We start from the raw sequence: 15,777 nt of genomic DNA on the forward strand, positions 1-15,777 counted from the left end.
CCCCCCCCCCCCGGCGGCTCCCGGGCCACTTCCCGCAGAACCCTCGCACGCCCGTGCCCACACTGGGCGGCGTTCCCCTGGCGCGCGCCGCGGGTGCGGTCCCGGGGATGCCGCTGCGCCAGCGCGACCCGTCCACTTCTGCGCACCGCGCCGGCCTCGGACCGAGCCCGTGCAACTCGGAGGAATGCGGCGACGGGGCAAGCGCGCGCCGGAGCGACAGGCGGCCGAAAATATATTCGTCATGCGGGCTTAGCGGCTTTTGGGCTTTGGTTTCTCCAAGGCGGAGTTCTCGCCAGCCGCGGAGCGGGAGCCCTGAACGAACGGGGCACGCTTAAGCGCGCGAGGCTTACTCGCTGGTAAACACGCTTTTAAGAAGGCAGCCTTAACGCTGTACTAACGAAGATGGTCTTGGGGCATGTGCAAAGGGCTTTTCTCTTACCACCGTGCAGCCCCAGTCAGCGCGAAATGCCCAGGATTCTTGTTGCAGGCGAGGTGTGGGCCTTGAATCGCTTCTCATAAATTGAGGGTGTACCGTGCTTTAAAGTTACCCAGAAATCTAGTGCTTCCCTTTGCTGTCTAGGCAACGATCCCCAGGTTGAGACAGTGGTTTCTGCACATGCCTAGAGTTTCTGCTCTCTTGCTATTTGCTTTTTGCACCGGACTCTTTGCTGAAGCACAATGGGTCAGCCAGCCCCAGTGATCCCGGGGCACCTTGCAAGCCACCATGTGGGGCCGAGGAAGTCACAGCTCCTCTACGGCAGCCGTTCACAACGTGTTCATGGCAGGGGCGGCAAGTCTAATCCACTCGTGGGTGTTTCCAGACAGATGGCTTTGGGGGGATCAGGTGTGCTGATTCAGTGAAGAGCCTTCTCCAAAGCAGGTAAAGAACAAAACAAAAAGTAGCCAGGCTGGTCCATGAGAAGAAAATCCCAAATCCACTGTTGGGCAATACCTCACATTCCACAGGACTATGCAAGCTTTTGCTTTCTCCAGAACTCTGCATCAGACTCTACGGCTCAAAAAGCAAGGGACTGGGGGAGGAAAGAAAGTGCAAACATCTGGCCGGGCATGAAGGCCAAATTTTGGACCTCGGGACCTGCTTTGTGTTCTTCCTGGCCTGGTTAAGGTCTCTGGAGAGGATCAAAGCTCGGCACAGTTTTGGGGCATCTTGGCTGGTCTTCATGAACGCATTGCCCAACTGGCCAACACTGCAGGGGAGGTGGGAACTGATCCCATTTGGTTCCAGTGGCAGATTGTAGGCTCAATGGTATCCCCAAATCAATGCCCCAAATCTATCCGGTACAACTGCAGAACAGAATCAGCTTCCCACTCAGAAGTAAAACTTTGTACTCTTTGGCGCAGCTCCTTGGCACAGTGGCACCTGCCCTGGTGTGTGTTTAAACAGAGATGAATTATATTTATACCCTGACTTTCCTCCAAGGACTTTCATACTTGAAAATGTGAATAAAAGTCCAGCCAAGGTTGTACCAGTATAATATTATTTTAAGTTGTCTTATCCCTTTGTAGTGTGGAGCTGTCCTTAATTTCTTGCCTCCCTTTTTGTTACTGTAGGAACCTTTATGGATGCAGAACCATCTTTAAATTTGATAAACTAAAAACCATTTTATCCTTACAACAACCCTGTGGGTTAGGCTAGGCTGAGAGCGAGAGAGCGGCCCAAGGTTGATGAGCTTTATGCCAGAGTAGAGTTTTCATCCCGTCGTAACAGGATGGCTACATCTTTTCTCCCTCCTTGCCAGGAGGAGAGGCTGAACATTGCCAGGTTTCCTTGGAAGATGGGGGTGCCTTAGTCCTTCCCTCCCAGAATGCCCTGTCCCCCCTGCATCAGTTCTGAGGGTGCTCAGCTGGTGTGGAACAAGCCGCAGCAGCTGTGGGGGTAGAAGGGATTTCTTCCAATGTTGGAGCACTGGCTCTGGGCTCAGCAGGCATTTCTGCGGTTGGAGTTGGGACTCAGTCCTATCCTGTGGCACTCCGGACAGGCCATGAGGACTCCCCCTTGCAGCATGAAGACTCAACAGAGTCCAGCCTAATCATAAAAATAAAATCACACCAGTTTTCTCTTAATCTTGGGAGAAGCCTGAAGGACCATGCAGAGAAGCAGTAAGGTATGGTCCCCAGAGCTTTTCCATCAGGTGTGAATCTACAGATAAGAAACCGAGTCATAATCATATCTAAATCCAGGAGGGTCTGCATTCCTGGCTCTACTGAAAGGCAATAGCAAAGGATCTTTCCGCTCCACTCTCCTGTATTCTTTCTGGCCTCTTCCCTCCCTCCTGCGTGAGGTTAATTTACACATGAAGTCAAAAGCAGTTGGCTTGGAGCAATGAACCCAAAACCTCTTCTGCAGATTGGCAAGTTATCCCTGTTCGAGTGTATGTTCTCTCTGGAAGCTCTGGAATTTGGACAGCAGCTCACACCAGAGAGTACGCTCTGGATCGGAGTTAATAAACAAAACCAGCAACAGCTATGTCTTAAGTATGCCAGTTATTTTCACACCAGTGAAGAGAGAATCTTTGTGTTGGCTTCTGAAAGCATGATAATGGAATGTACCAAAGAAATGGGCAACTGCAGAGCTGGGACAGTGGCAAAGAAACTCTCTCTTTAAATTAATAAATGCAAGCATAAAGTAGGCTTGCAAATACTTTCAGGCAAAAGCTGGCCCACAAATATTTTTACTAGCTTGCACAATCAATTTGTCCCCACACCCCCATTAAAGTTTAGTTTCCTGGCCCAGAAAGCTGCCTTACTCGCCACTGGCAACCAGAGCGAATGGCTATTTTTACCCCGTGTTCTGCTTGCTTGTTTGTTTTTGTAAAGTCTAGTAACTGGAGCACTGATTTTGCTTGGGTGGTTTGGAGAAAAGACTAGATGGTAACTTCTTTGTGATCCTGGAACAAAGAACTCAGTTTAAATGTGAGACACCTGGGTTCAAATGTGACCTCTGCCCTGTGACTCATTGGGCGGGCTTGGGCAAATCACAGCCGCTTGGCTTCGGTTCCTATCTGTAACATGGGAATAATAAGCACTTTGCTGGTTTATTTCTAACAGTACCAAAACCAGTTTCTTTTTCAATGGCGTGAAACTTTTCAGACTGAGTGAAAACACATCAGATTGTGCTATGCATCCAACATGACACATGTATGATGCTTCAGTCTTGGCTGGCACTAAGCGTTACAAACAATCAATCAATCCTGTTTTCTTCTGGTGCCAGCATAAAACTATTGACGAAGTGATCCGGATTGAGCTCGTCTCCAGGACCAAGTAGCTCATACTGTCCCGAGGCTGTGTAGCAATGGGGACAGCATATAAAAACTTTAAATAAATAAATAATAAATAATGCCTGCAATAGGTTCAGAGGTTCCCCACCCTTCAGAGCCAGGCAATGACATGTTCACAGATCCTAAAGTTTCATATTGCATTTTGAGAGTTTGCATTTGTGCACAGAGGAAAAATAGCTCCCTGCCTAGAGGAAGACGGCATATTGGGGAGAAAGTCAGTCTAAATTTGTTGTAATAATTTCATAAATGAAGGTTGACACACACAGAGGTGAACTCGATGTTATTCTCACACCTGCAGCAAATAGAAAAGTATTGGAAAAACTTGGCTACTTGATTCATTGCATATGTAGAGTGACCCTTGATGGGTCATGAGAACCGAATCTTGAAAGGATTTAAGGGTAAGAATGGTTTTTCCTGTAATACGGATGGGGTGAAGGCAGTGGGTTATGTTGACCTTTCTGCTCAATATCTCTTCCGGCACTGGATTTTCTATTTTGAGTTTATACTTTTAAAAATGCCCTTTGATTTGGCCTTCAAGAATAATGTTCTGATTTGGCTTATAAATTAGAGTTGGAAATTACTTAAGTATTAGCATGGCCAGGTTAGCTGTGAGCAAGCTTATGCAGAGAAGGAGCTTCCCTTCAGACCAACCAGAATTCACAAAAACTTGTGCAAGCTTTTGAGTTCTCCAGAGCGCTTCATCCTGACAAAGAGCACTGACCCAATCAAAACTTGTACCTCTTTGGTGACATTTCACTTCATCCTCACAAAAGCTTTGCCCAGCTTCGAATTTTGGATTTTTTATTCTCCTGAACCAATCTTTGCTTTATATATGGTGAACTTTGCAAGTGTCCCTGGATCTTTTGGGGTTCGATTTATTTAAGTAAATGAGATCCTACATTCCCAAATCCATTCCTCGTGAGTTCTTCTTTGTAAAAGATGAAAGCAGCTCTTCCCCAGCCCAGTGTCCTCCAGATCTCTTGGACTACAACTCCCATCATCTGTAGCTAGCATAGCCATGGGAGAACACCAGGCTGGGGAGAGTCAAACCCTTTGTGGAAGGAGAGCAACCTTAAGCTGTTTGTCTTCTTTCTCTTCCAGTTTTTCCTCTGCTCAGTCTCGGTCCCCATGTGCACGGAAAAGATTAACATCCCCATTGGCCCCTGCGGCGGAATGTGCCTGTCTGTCAAGAAGAGGTGTGAGCCGGTCCTCAAGGAGTTTGGCTTCTCCTGGCCAGAGAGCTTGAACTGCAGCAAGTTTCCCCCACAGAATGACCACAATCACATGTGCATGGAGGGTCCAGGGGACGAAGAGGTCCCCCTTCACAGCAAAACCTCCTTGCACCCTGGAGAGGAGTGCCACACCGTCGGTGCCAACGCGGACCAGTATATCTGGGTCAAGCGGAGCCTGAACTGCGTTCTGAAGTGCGGCTACGACGCTGGCCTCTATAGCCGGCCGGCGAAGGCGTTCGCGGATGTCTGGATGGCGGTGTGGGCAAGCCTTTGCTTCGTCTCCACCGCCTTCACGGTTCTGACCTTTCTGATCGATTCCTCCCGCTTTTCCTACCCAGAGCGCCCCATTATCTTTCTGAGCATGTGTTACAATATTTATAGCATTGCTTATATTGTCCGGCTGACCGTAGGCCGGGAAAGGATTTCCTGCGATTTTGAAGAGGCGGCAGAACCTGTCCTCATTCAAGAGGGCCTCAAGAACACAGGATGTGCTATTATTTTCTTGCTGCTGTACTTTTTTGGGATGGCGAGCTCCATCTGGTGGGTGATCTTGACACTGACGTGGTTTCTGGCAGCCGGACTCAAATGGGGTCACGAGGCCATTGAGATGCACAGCTCCTACTTCCACATCGCGGCCTGGGCCATCCCTGCTGTCAAGACCATCGTCATCCTGATTATGCGGCTGGTGGATGCAGATGAGCTGACCGGGCTGTGTTACGTGGGCAGCCAGAACCTGGATGCTCTGACGGGCTTCGTGGTGGCTCCCCTCTTCACCTACTTGGTGATCGGGACCCTGTTCATCGCTGCCGGCTTGGTGGCTTTATTTAAAATCCGGTCCAACCTTCAAAAGGACGGGACCAAAACAGACAAGCTGGAAAGGCTGATGGTGAAAATCGGTGTCTTTTCCGTGCTGTACACGGTCCCAGCCACCTGCGTCATCGCTTGCTACTTCTATGAAATCTCCAACTGGACAATCTTTCGCTACTCGGCGGATGACTCCAACATGGCTGTGGAAATGCTTAAGATCTTCATGTCCTTGCTGGTGGGCATCACCTCGGGCATGTGGATCTGGTCTGCCAAAACACTGCACACCTGGCAGAGGTGCTCCAACAGGCTGGTGAACTCAGGGAGGGTGAAGCAGGGGGAGAAAAGGGCTGACAGTTGGGTGACGCCTCCAAAAGGGAATGAGACTGTCGTGTGAACAAAAGCCCGAGGCAAGCAAGCATGGCACTGCCCCCTCTTCTCTGCCTGCCCCACCTGCGAGAAGCATGGAGTGCCTGTGAACCCGCCTGTAGTGGGGGTGCCATCACGGCTCACGTGCCGCAGAAAGGAAACTCTGCCCTGTCTTTCCGTTTCTGCAGAAGTTGCCGGTTGGGTCAGAGAAGGCCTTAAGAAACCAGCTGAAGTAGTGACAGAACAGAGCAGAGCCTCTGCAGTGCAAGAAAGACGAGAGCCTGCAGTGGCTTCGACAAGCTGTGAAAACAGAAATCAGAACTTGTTGGACCTCTGTCAAAAAATGGCACCCTCTGGTCTTTGGAAATCGTGGGACTGTGCAAGCACATGTGAAGTGCCTTGGTGTTCTCTCTCTGCCCCTCTTGCTCTCTCCTTGCTCACCTCTCTCTTGCTCACCCCGCCATGTTTTTAATTGTGCCTAAGCAGTGGGAGGAAGAATGCCAAGGGCCAGTCTCTCTGCTGGTGTAGGCACCTCTTATTCCAAATAGTGAAGCCAATGACCTCAGGAGATTTGTGGGGGGGGGGGGGCGGATGTCACACAGAGGTCTGCAGCCACCAAGTGCTGGGAATTTCGTTGGGCATGGGTCCCCAAGCCCACTTTAGACTGGGCTAACCAAAATGTCATGGAACTGTGTGCAGGGGGCTCCTGGAACTCTTCATCAGGCTGGACCAAGGAAGGAGGAGAAGCTGGCCAGCACTGAAGCTGCAGGGCATGCGTGTGGCCACAGCGAAAAGAAGGCGCATGAGCAAAGGGAGCAGGCATTCTGCGCATGAGCATGCTGGCACATGAGCATGCTGAATAAGGTGCTGAGAGAGCATCGGGCTCCATCTAGGATTCCACGCAGGATTCTCAGGATGAGGAAACAAGCAGTGGTGGATCCCCACAGGTCTGTTCCCTAGATGTGTTTCCATCCTTGGGCAGAACAAGCAGGTTCCTTGGTAGGCATAAAACAGAAACAGAGAGAAACTAGGCAGTTTTTAACACAGCTCGAGGTAATTTAGGTGTTACGCAATGTTGTTTTAAAGTTAGTGGCCACACTGGGCAACTGGAGGGGATGTATAGTTAGAGAAACAGCACCAGTTTTTGGATGGTACCCAAGTTTCTCCTTCCAGGTCACACAAATATTTGGTGGTATCTCAACCCACACAAAGGCTGTCCATATTTAATTCTTACATCTTAGATCTGCCTTCCCTAAACAGGACTCTTCCAGAAGCTTTGAAGTACAATTCCCAGCCTCCTGATGATAGATAGCCCATGCTGGCTAGAGCTGATGGGAGTTGAAGTGAAGCACTTACGGAGGTGTTGAGTGGGGGACAGGCTGGCTTAGAGTACAAAGCAGGGGTGCAGGCCCTCTCTCAGTCTGATGGCCTTCTTTTGTGGCTATGCCAGCTGGGGCATGCTGGGATTTCTCAGTCGTTTTTCTGCATAGGATTTTCTTGCATAGCATTGTGCCTTCCATGGAGAACCATTTCAGCCTTTTAGAAAGGGGAAACATAAAGCACACAAAAGCCAGGAAGATGCAGGATGATCCATAGTCTGAAGAATGGGGCTTGAGACCATCTAGGGGCCTGTAGCAGGGTAGTTTGGAATCCTGGCCTGAAGTTGACCACCCCTTCCGTAAAGTTACAAGCTTGGTCAAGCTCATGGAACTCCAAGCATTGCCTTCTCTAATTGCTACAGCAAACAGCTACTTCATGGGCTCCTCACCTTGTGAAGATTGCACTGAAGAATCAGACTGATGTCCTGTTGAGTCTCTCTGACTTTGCTTCGAATGTGAAATAAGAGAGAATGGGGCACTGGCCCCAGTGCAGTCAGTGGGATGAATGCGTTGTGACTTTGGAGGCAAGCAAACGTTACTTTAAAGCAGGGGTCTCAAACTCAACTTACCTGGGGGCCGCTGGAAGTAGAGTCTGGGTGAGGCTGGGCTGCATCAAGTATTCCACCACCGTGGTGGTGGTGGTGGCGGCTGGCCCGGGTGCCGCCGGCACTTTGAAGACCACAGGGCCCCTCCCCATGCCCCGCCTGGCCCGGCAATTGGCCTGCGAGTTTGAGACCCCTGCTTTAAAGGCATCACTAGCAGCAATGGTCTTAAAGTTTTCATTTTGGCTCCTGAGGTGGTATGGGGGTGATGACTGGGCCATTTCTTCCTAACTATGCACCCCTCTGCCTCCCCACCCCCATATTTTCAGGCCTGCAATTTTTATTACGAAGCATAACCATGATCGCTCTTTTGCAAAACGTATAGAGAACAGAAATTGCCGGTGTGGATCACGTAGGCCTGGAGAGGAGGGTGTGGAGAAGTATTAAATCCCCTCTTCCCCCAGCCCTATTAGGATCCCGATCCAAGCCTCTATGCCTACTCAAGAGTAAAATGAAAGAAAATGGCAAAGCTGCTAGCTACCTCTTTAAAGAAATGTTTGTGATGCTCCTCAGCTCCTGTAGATTGCAGAGGAAGTGCCCTTTGGCTGAGCTGATCTTGACCCGTGTGCGTTGTGCCAGGCCCCTGGTGGGGTTCACAACTGCGCAGGGTGGAGCAGAGCCTACCGGCATCGCATGGAAGGTGGTTGCTCCTCTAAGCCCTTCATAAGAAAAGGCAGCCAAAGAAAGCAAGCGGCCACAAGGTCAAATTGTGGAATTCATGACTCCACAGCCAGAAAATTATCCAGCTGCTTCCCCGTGTGCACGGAGGCCTGTTTGCGTTCCAGAAGTTACGGTGTTCAGGAACCCACTATTTAAACCTTAGCAGAGTTTATCTACCACGTTCTGAAGAGTGGCATGGTACAGCCCTGGCTGAGTATTATCCGTTCAAGCTGCAACGGGGAGTGAGTTGCTATGGTCAAACGCAGCAGCACATACCCTGCATGTATAAAAGAAACCCCAACTAGGACATCAAGAAGGCTCTTTTGGTCGCACTCATTTTTCCATGCAAGAATTGCTTTTAAATATGTGGGAACTTCGGTTCTGCCATTCCGATCTACCATCTAACAGGGCTGTAATGCTGCTACTCGGTCATTTGGGCCAGTGGGGTTTCACTGTTGGCTTTAGTGGAATTTAGACTGTGTCATCCACTGCAAAGCCTCTGTCTTGCTTCCTGGAGCTTCCACAGGAGCTTCCCAGCTGGCTGCACCCACCTGTCTCTTATCAAAGAAGCAAATTAGAAATTGCAGCCTAACCTTTCCTTACAGCCAGATCTGGTCTCTTCTCTCCCCTCTCTACCTCCCAGTTCCCCAATTCTTTAACTTTTTATCCAGTCTTGATATGTGACTCTGCAATTTCCATACTTCTCCCAATGGCAGGTAATCCCCAGCCAAATGTCTAAGAAAGTTCCTTCTTTATTTTTATAGTCTGCAGCATGTGGCTAATGAGGGAAAGCAAATCGGGGGTCATTTCTGACAATTGGCTTATTCAAAGTCTGGCTTGGTTTGGTTTGGTTTCTCTCCCCTCCCAGTCCCTCCAAGCAGGCTAATCTGTCCTTCCCCAGAGACCCATTGAATCCAGCAATTAAGGGTTAATATAGTCCTCTTGGAGTGATTGCATCTGTGCAGACGCCAGTCTGGGGTGAACTGAAATGTTAAGTTCCTTGGCAGCTTTGCATTCACACAGATCAGTTGCACACTTTGTGTGCCAGTCACAATTAAAAGGACATCCTTAAGCCGTGAGAGCCGGGTACTGCTGACTCCCACTGAACCAAAACCAGAGTGCTGTTTGACCTCTTTATCAGTCTAAGAATGTGGGTGCATTTTTTTGTTGTTATCGTTAGCAAAAGAAAAAAGAAAAAATGGGAACATTTCTCCCTCCTCTCCCACACACCTCCCTTTTTAAAGGACTCAAAGAGAATAAACATAGCTACTCCTTGATGAATGATGCTGTTTTAAGAGTAAGGACTTCTCTCCCTGAGGTGCTGAACCTGCCGTTCTTGCAGGATAGAGGATGCATCCTTTTTCCAGAGTTTGTCTTTCTGAGCCCTTCTGTGTATTCTTTCTCTAACCACATGGCGGCACTGCAGTATAACTGGACTGCAACAATGCCGGGACCTTCCATCCTCTTCTGTTCTGCATTTGAAATTTAATGGCTAATTTTCCTTCCTGTTAAAAGCTGCAAAACAGGCTGGCAACAGGTGAGGATGCAAACATTGGATACAATGCCCCTCCTGTGAGTGAGGGTTCACAAGCATATAATAAATGCCCTGGGTAGAGCAGCCTTAAAATGACAAGCTTGGAGGGGGGGGGGGGTCTTAACCCTATCATGGCCAGAGGGAATTGGGTGGTCTTGGTTGGGTTTGGCATTCGGGGAATATGCATCAGTCACTGAAGTTGCAAACCCGTGCAGGTTTAGGCAGGATAAAGTCCTACAACTACCAGCGTTCCTCATCCAGATGCTCATGGGACGTTTTGCTGCCCACCCCCACAGGACTGTGCCTTTAGTTGTGTATAAACAAAGATTTTTAACTGGCTCTGTGAGTGGGCCCAGTTGCTTTTTGGGGGATTCCCTCAGTCACTTTAAGACCACAACTTGTGCATGGGCCTTGTGTTCAGGCACACCAAGGACACATTCCCATTGGAGTTTCCCACAGTTTGTGTGCCACGAGCCACGCCACCTCTTTCCAAGCCTCACTGATCTGCTTTTTCTGTGCAAGAAGGGATGTTCTGTGCTTGCACACAACCCATGTGCGGGACCTCCCACGTTGCTTGTGTGTTCATTCCAGTGCTGCCATGCACGAAGGTTACTGTGTGGCCCAGCTCCTTGTGTAGACCACTGACTCAAAGAAGTTGAAGGGCAGGCAGCAAATACTGTCCCCTTCCTGTTCCAGAAGTACTCAAGTGCCTCTTCCAAGTGTCCTTGTTGGCCGCCAGGCTTCTTAAAAGACACTGATGTTCGTTGGCTGACAATATTCTGCTGGGTTTCTTTCCCTTCCGTCCAGCTCACTGGAGCTGGGGAATCCTCTAAGGCGCTGGTATGTCCCTGCTAGTGTCTGAACCCAGCTGCAGTATCAAGCCATATCTTGCTACCCATGAACAACCCATGACAACCCAGGGTTTTCTCACCACTGTTTGCTATCTTGGTTGGGTTCAGACAACATGACAACCCATGTTTCAAGGACAATCCAGGCCTCAGTGACAACCTGTATGCAGCCTCTCCTTTTTCAGTTCAGCTGAACCTGGAAGTACTAGGCTACAGAATGAGGTGCTCAGAATCCTGAGAAGAGGGGTACACACAGTATAGAAAATAAATAAGCAAATATTTCCACCCTAGAACTCAACCTAATTCATCTGCACATACACGGGACAGCTAGGCAAGATTTTGTGGGATTAACTTGCATTTATGACTTAGTATTTTTCAAAATAGGGCTGATCTTCCATCCACAGCGAAGTCAAAATGACTTCAAATACAATCCTGTGCCAGTTTAGGCAAAAAGGACCTACAGTTCTCTCTTTGCATAGGATTGCAATTATAAAACCTATGCAAATATAGAATTGTAGGCCCTTTTCTTGTCTTGCTATTTTCCCCACTTTTATAAACCCGTCTTCAGTTCCACAGTAATTCCTGGCACTTCTCAATTATCCTCACAACCAGAATAATAATTGTTTCTACATTGCAGGTTTTTTTTTTTTTAACGCCCTTCCACACGTAGGTACATATTCTATGTTACTTATGTTAAGGACAATATTGCAGATCCCCAAACCTTTGTAAGGTAAAAGGACACTGATCTGATTATATTTTTCCTTTGTTGGTGATTGTACAGAAGAGTATCTACGTCTATTGTAAAATTCTAATTTATCATTGTAAAAAAAACCAAAAAAACAAAACCCAAAACAAAACATTACTATTTAATTTTTGTATCAAAATAAATTTTTGTTTTATTAAAATGTGTCATGTGGTCATGGGTTCTTTCCCACCATCATAATAAATGGTGAGAATTGAGGAGCTTCGAGTGGTTAACACCCTGCCATACGTCACCACAGACAACCTTAACATGGCCCAGAAAGGCTGGCGTCTTCAGTGTGGTATCCACCAGACTTCTAATCCCTCCTCTTTTATATTGTATTAGGACTCCAAAAGAGATTTCCAACTGGGTGGCTGGGATCTTGCAATGTGGCTCCTCAGAGGTCCAGCACCAAACTTTCTTTGGGTTCAAAACATGGTTTTCTGTTCTGCAGCTCAGATCCCCCTTGTTCATAGCACACACAACCTTAATAAGCCTTGCTGGATCTGACCAATGGCCCATCCAGTCCAGCGCTCCATAGCCATGGTGGCAAAAGAGCTCCCCAGAGGATCTCCCAAGCAGGATGGGTGCAAGACCTCCACCTGCCCAAGCTCCTCAGCAGCTGGGATATGCAAGCAGGCCACCTCTGGTAAAGGAAGTAGCACAGGGCCAGCAGGACTAGTAGCTACAGATAGCCTCCTCCCACATGAATCTGTGCAATCCCCTTTTAAAGCCATCCAGTTGCCAACAAAGTCCATAGTTTAGCTATACATTGTGTGAAGACGCACTTTTTTATCAGTCCTAAATTTTAGTTTGATGGGCTGACCTCGGTTTCAGTATTATGGGAGAAGGAGAGAAATGGAAAGGATCCAAGCTCACCTACCCAGCCCTTGCTTCAAGTGTCTCCAGTGGGGGGCCACGAGGCAGCTGCTTAAAAAAAATCAAAATACCTCCCCATATTGGGGGTTGTGGCGGCTGGGGCCAAAGGACTGGACCCTGGCCAAGGACCACCTCTAGGATTCATGGCTGGAATGTGCCGTGAACTTAGGGCCAAAAGTGAAATTACCCTTCATTCCTTGCAGGCAGCCCCAGCAGTGCTTATTTCTTCTTCAGACACAAGTCTGAAGGACCTGATCTGGCGTGGGGTCTACTTGTGAGTTAGGGATCCTTAACCCTCTGCTGGAATGGGCCCCCCACCTGTAACAAGGGTCCCCCTCCAGATTGGTTTCCCCCTTCTTCTGAGCTGCTATGTATCCAAAGTAATTGCTTTTTTCTGCACCCTGCCATAAAGTGGCAGCTTTCTTAAGTGGTCCTTCCAGAACAGGCTTGTGCATTGATTGATGGATTACATTTCAACATACCCAATAGCCAAGGCTCTCTGAACAGTGAAGGCAATCCGTAAAGCAGCAAACGGCAAAGACGAATGCTACAATCGTCCATACAAGTTTCAGTAGACAAATGATAAAACAATGTACTGGAGCCCAAAGTCAAGATCATCCAAACTATTGTATTTCCACTTATGGGCGGTGACAAGAAGAAAATAGGTGCCTTCAAAACATGGTGCTGAAGGAGAGCTTTGTAAGTACCCTGGACCAACAGAAAGACAAACAAGGGGGTCATGAAAGCAAAAATGACAAAACCAAGGCTGTCGTACTGTGGATGCATCATGAGAAGGCAAGACTGCATGGAGAAGATGATCATATTAGGGGAAGTTGAAGTTGAAAGAAGAGAGGAACTATGAGATAGACTGGATCCATAAAAGAAGGCCGTGCTTGAACGTGGAAGAGAAGAACAGCGCTGTCCTGGACAGGACATTTGGAGGACTTCCTTCTTAGGGTCACCATAAGTTGGGGATCCCATGATGGCACATAACACAAACAAAGCTATGTGAGGCACCATCTAAGGCATGTTCAGACAGAATGATAAAACACCCAGCATTGCCCAGCCAGCAAAGCTTAAACAGAGCAATGTCATTTTAATAGACATATCGGCCATGTTAAATGGCTGGAGTAAATGCCCCATCAGGTACCCATAGGATCATCACGTAGACATAGCTCTTTGGGGAAATCGTCCGAGCTGAGCCTAGCTTTGGATTTCTGGCCACCGAAGCATCTGGCCTCATCGACACTTTTATAGGTAAGAGTTGAACCATATGCCTCCGCCCAACAGCTTGTGCCATTCTGCTTCGAAGGGAAGAAGTGACCATGTTCAGCCAATGCCTGCTAAGAGAAAGTTTGGCATATTTATGTTAGCCTTTAGCCAATTTCCCGACTGCTCCTCCTATTTCCGAAACTTTATTCAAAAGAAAAGAGGCATCCTTCCTGAAATTAGCTTGAAAATCTGCCTTTGTATTCAAGTTGCCAAGTAGATAGAGCAAGGCGTGCCAAGGTTTTAAAGAAAGCTTTACTGGAACAATATCCACTTTTTGCCCCGAGGAAAACTCCTGTGATGCCGAAAAGCTTGCACATCCGTAGCAGTGGGTGTTGACCTGATCACCTCTGACGCTTCTTGACTTTCTGAAAGAGCAGTTATATCAGCAAGCTGGAGAAAATAACTGCCTTGAGTGCCATTTTATTTTGTGGAAAAATGGGGTACAAATCAAATGGATCAACAGAATGAAAATAAGGTTATTTTTCAAAAGTATTTAAATATAAATATATGTATATCCCAGCTCCTGCCAACCTTGCAGTTCGAAAGCATGCAAATGCAAGTAGATGAAAAGGTTCCACTTTGGTGGGCAGGTAACAGCGTTCCGTGCACTTCGGAGTTTAGTCAGGCCGGCCACATGAGCACGGAGACTGTCTGCGGACAAACGCTGGCTCCCTTGGCTAGGAAACAGAGATGAGCACCGACCCCTAGAGTCAGGCATGATTGGACTTAATGTCAAGGGGAAAAGTTTACCTTTACCTTGTTGTAGAGTGACCGATCTTCAGTCCCAGAGCAATTTAGAATGAATGTTCTTTTTGCACGGCTCCATGACCTTATTAGGGCTGGATGTGTGCTCTCCATGGCTCCCTGACACACATCCACCATGTGCTGGGGGCGTGTGTGTGTCAAGTGTCAGGAGAAAGCCACTGGGGTGTTCTGGTTAATCGTGTGGGACTGGGTATCAGGTGATGGAGGTTGTAATCCCTCTGGGTTCTGGTCCCCACTCAGCCCTGAAGCCAAGTGGATGACTCTGGGTCAGTCACAGACTCTCCACACAACGGACCTCATAGGGCTGTTGTGAGGATTAAACGGCCTGGAGGAGGAGAAATATGTAAGCCACCTTGAGCTTCTTGGAAGAAAAAAGGTGGGGTATAAATAGAATAAAGAAATAGAATAAAAACAGGGACTTAGAACTTCACAGCAGAATGGGAAATGAACCAAAATGCTCATTTCTGGATTGGAGCAGGTCAGAGGAGCTCAGAGAAGCAAATTCCGCTGATCTGTCCATGCTAACATGAAAGACCCTCCATCAAATGCCTCCAGGCAAAAAGGGAAGGTGCTGCCTGTGTATGTCGAAGAGGGAGGGTGTTCCACAATCCTGGGACCACCACTGGGAAGGCTGTGCCACTCAGGTCCTTCCCCTTCTAATTGCATCATACGATGGCATAATACGCATAAGCAGGTGCTTGCAGAAGTAGAAAGCACTCACCCACATATACTATTCATCTAGCTAATGAAGCGAGCCTGTTTTGGGGTTGAGCTGCTTCTCATTGCAGATCCTAACAAGGAGAATCACACGTTGTTCCTGCTGGAACAACCTTCTGCTGGTAATTAATTGATCCAGTTAATCAACTTAAGCACAAGTGAGGATGGGTTCACTGGATCTACACATGTGTGAACCATCCTGAATTCAACATGAAGATGGGCAGTGCCCAAACTTCTATATAGCAGAAGGCATTGGAACATGTTGCTGGATTTCTTCCAGCTTTTAAAGTGACAACCGAACCTTTTCTTCTCTGGAGGGAAATTGATAAAGCGCCAAAGGTCTGTTTCCATGTGCTTGATGTTATGATATTACACAAGAAATTAGTGACATCTAGTGGTAGGTTCAGGTACTGCTCCTGAGTCCTAGATTGAAGTGGGCCGAAGGAGGTGGAAATCCAGAGGCAAAAATCGTATCGGGCAGCTTGCTGGGCTCCCAGTGACAGGTGGCTGGATCCAGGAGCAGCCCTTCCATTGCGATGCATTATTGCATCTATCTACCTCTTGCAAGGAACCCAAGGCAGCCTACACGGTTCTCCTCCTCCTCCTCTTCATTTTATCCTCACAGCAACAGCCTGTTAAGTAGGTTAGACCGACTGGCCCAATGAACTGCGTGGC

The 15,777-nt window shown here is 48.1% G+C and overlaps 1 protein-coding gene across 1 annotated transcript; it reads left to right on the plus strand.

Moving 5' to 3' along the window:
* The first annotated feature begins 56 nt into the window (after positions 1 to 56).
* FZD4 (frizzled class receptor 4) lies at positions 57 to 11,636 on the plus strand. Its single transcript, XM_044442444.1, has one exon. It carries the CDS (start codon positions 4,428 to 4,430, stop codon positions 5,730 to 5,732), a length of 1,305 nt encoding a protein of 434 aa, XP_044298379.1. The 5' UTR covers positions 57 to 4,427; the 3' UTR covers positions 5,733 to 11,636.
* Positions 11,637 to 15,777: the final 4,141 nt, after the last annotated feature.

This window comes from Varanus komodoensis, unplaced genomic scaffold (assembly GCF_004798865.1).
Source record: "Varanus komodoensis strain SLA01 unplaced genomic scaffold, ASM479886v1 scaffold4, whole genome shotgun sequence".
Lineage (NCBI taxonomy): Eukaryota > Metazoa > Chordata > Lepidosauria > Squamata > Varanidae > Varanus > Varanus komodoensis.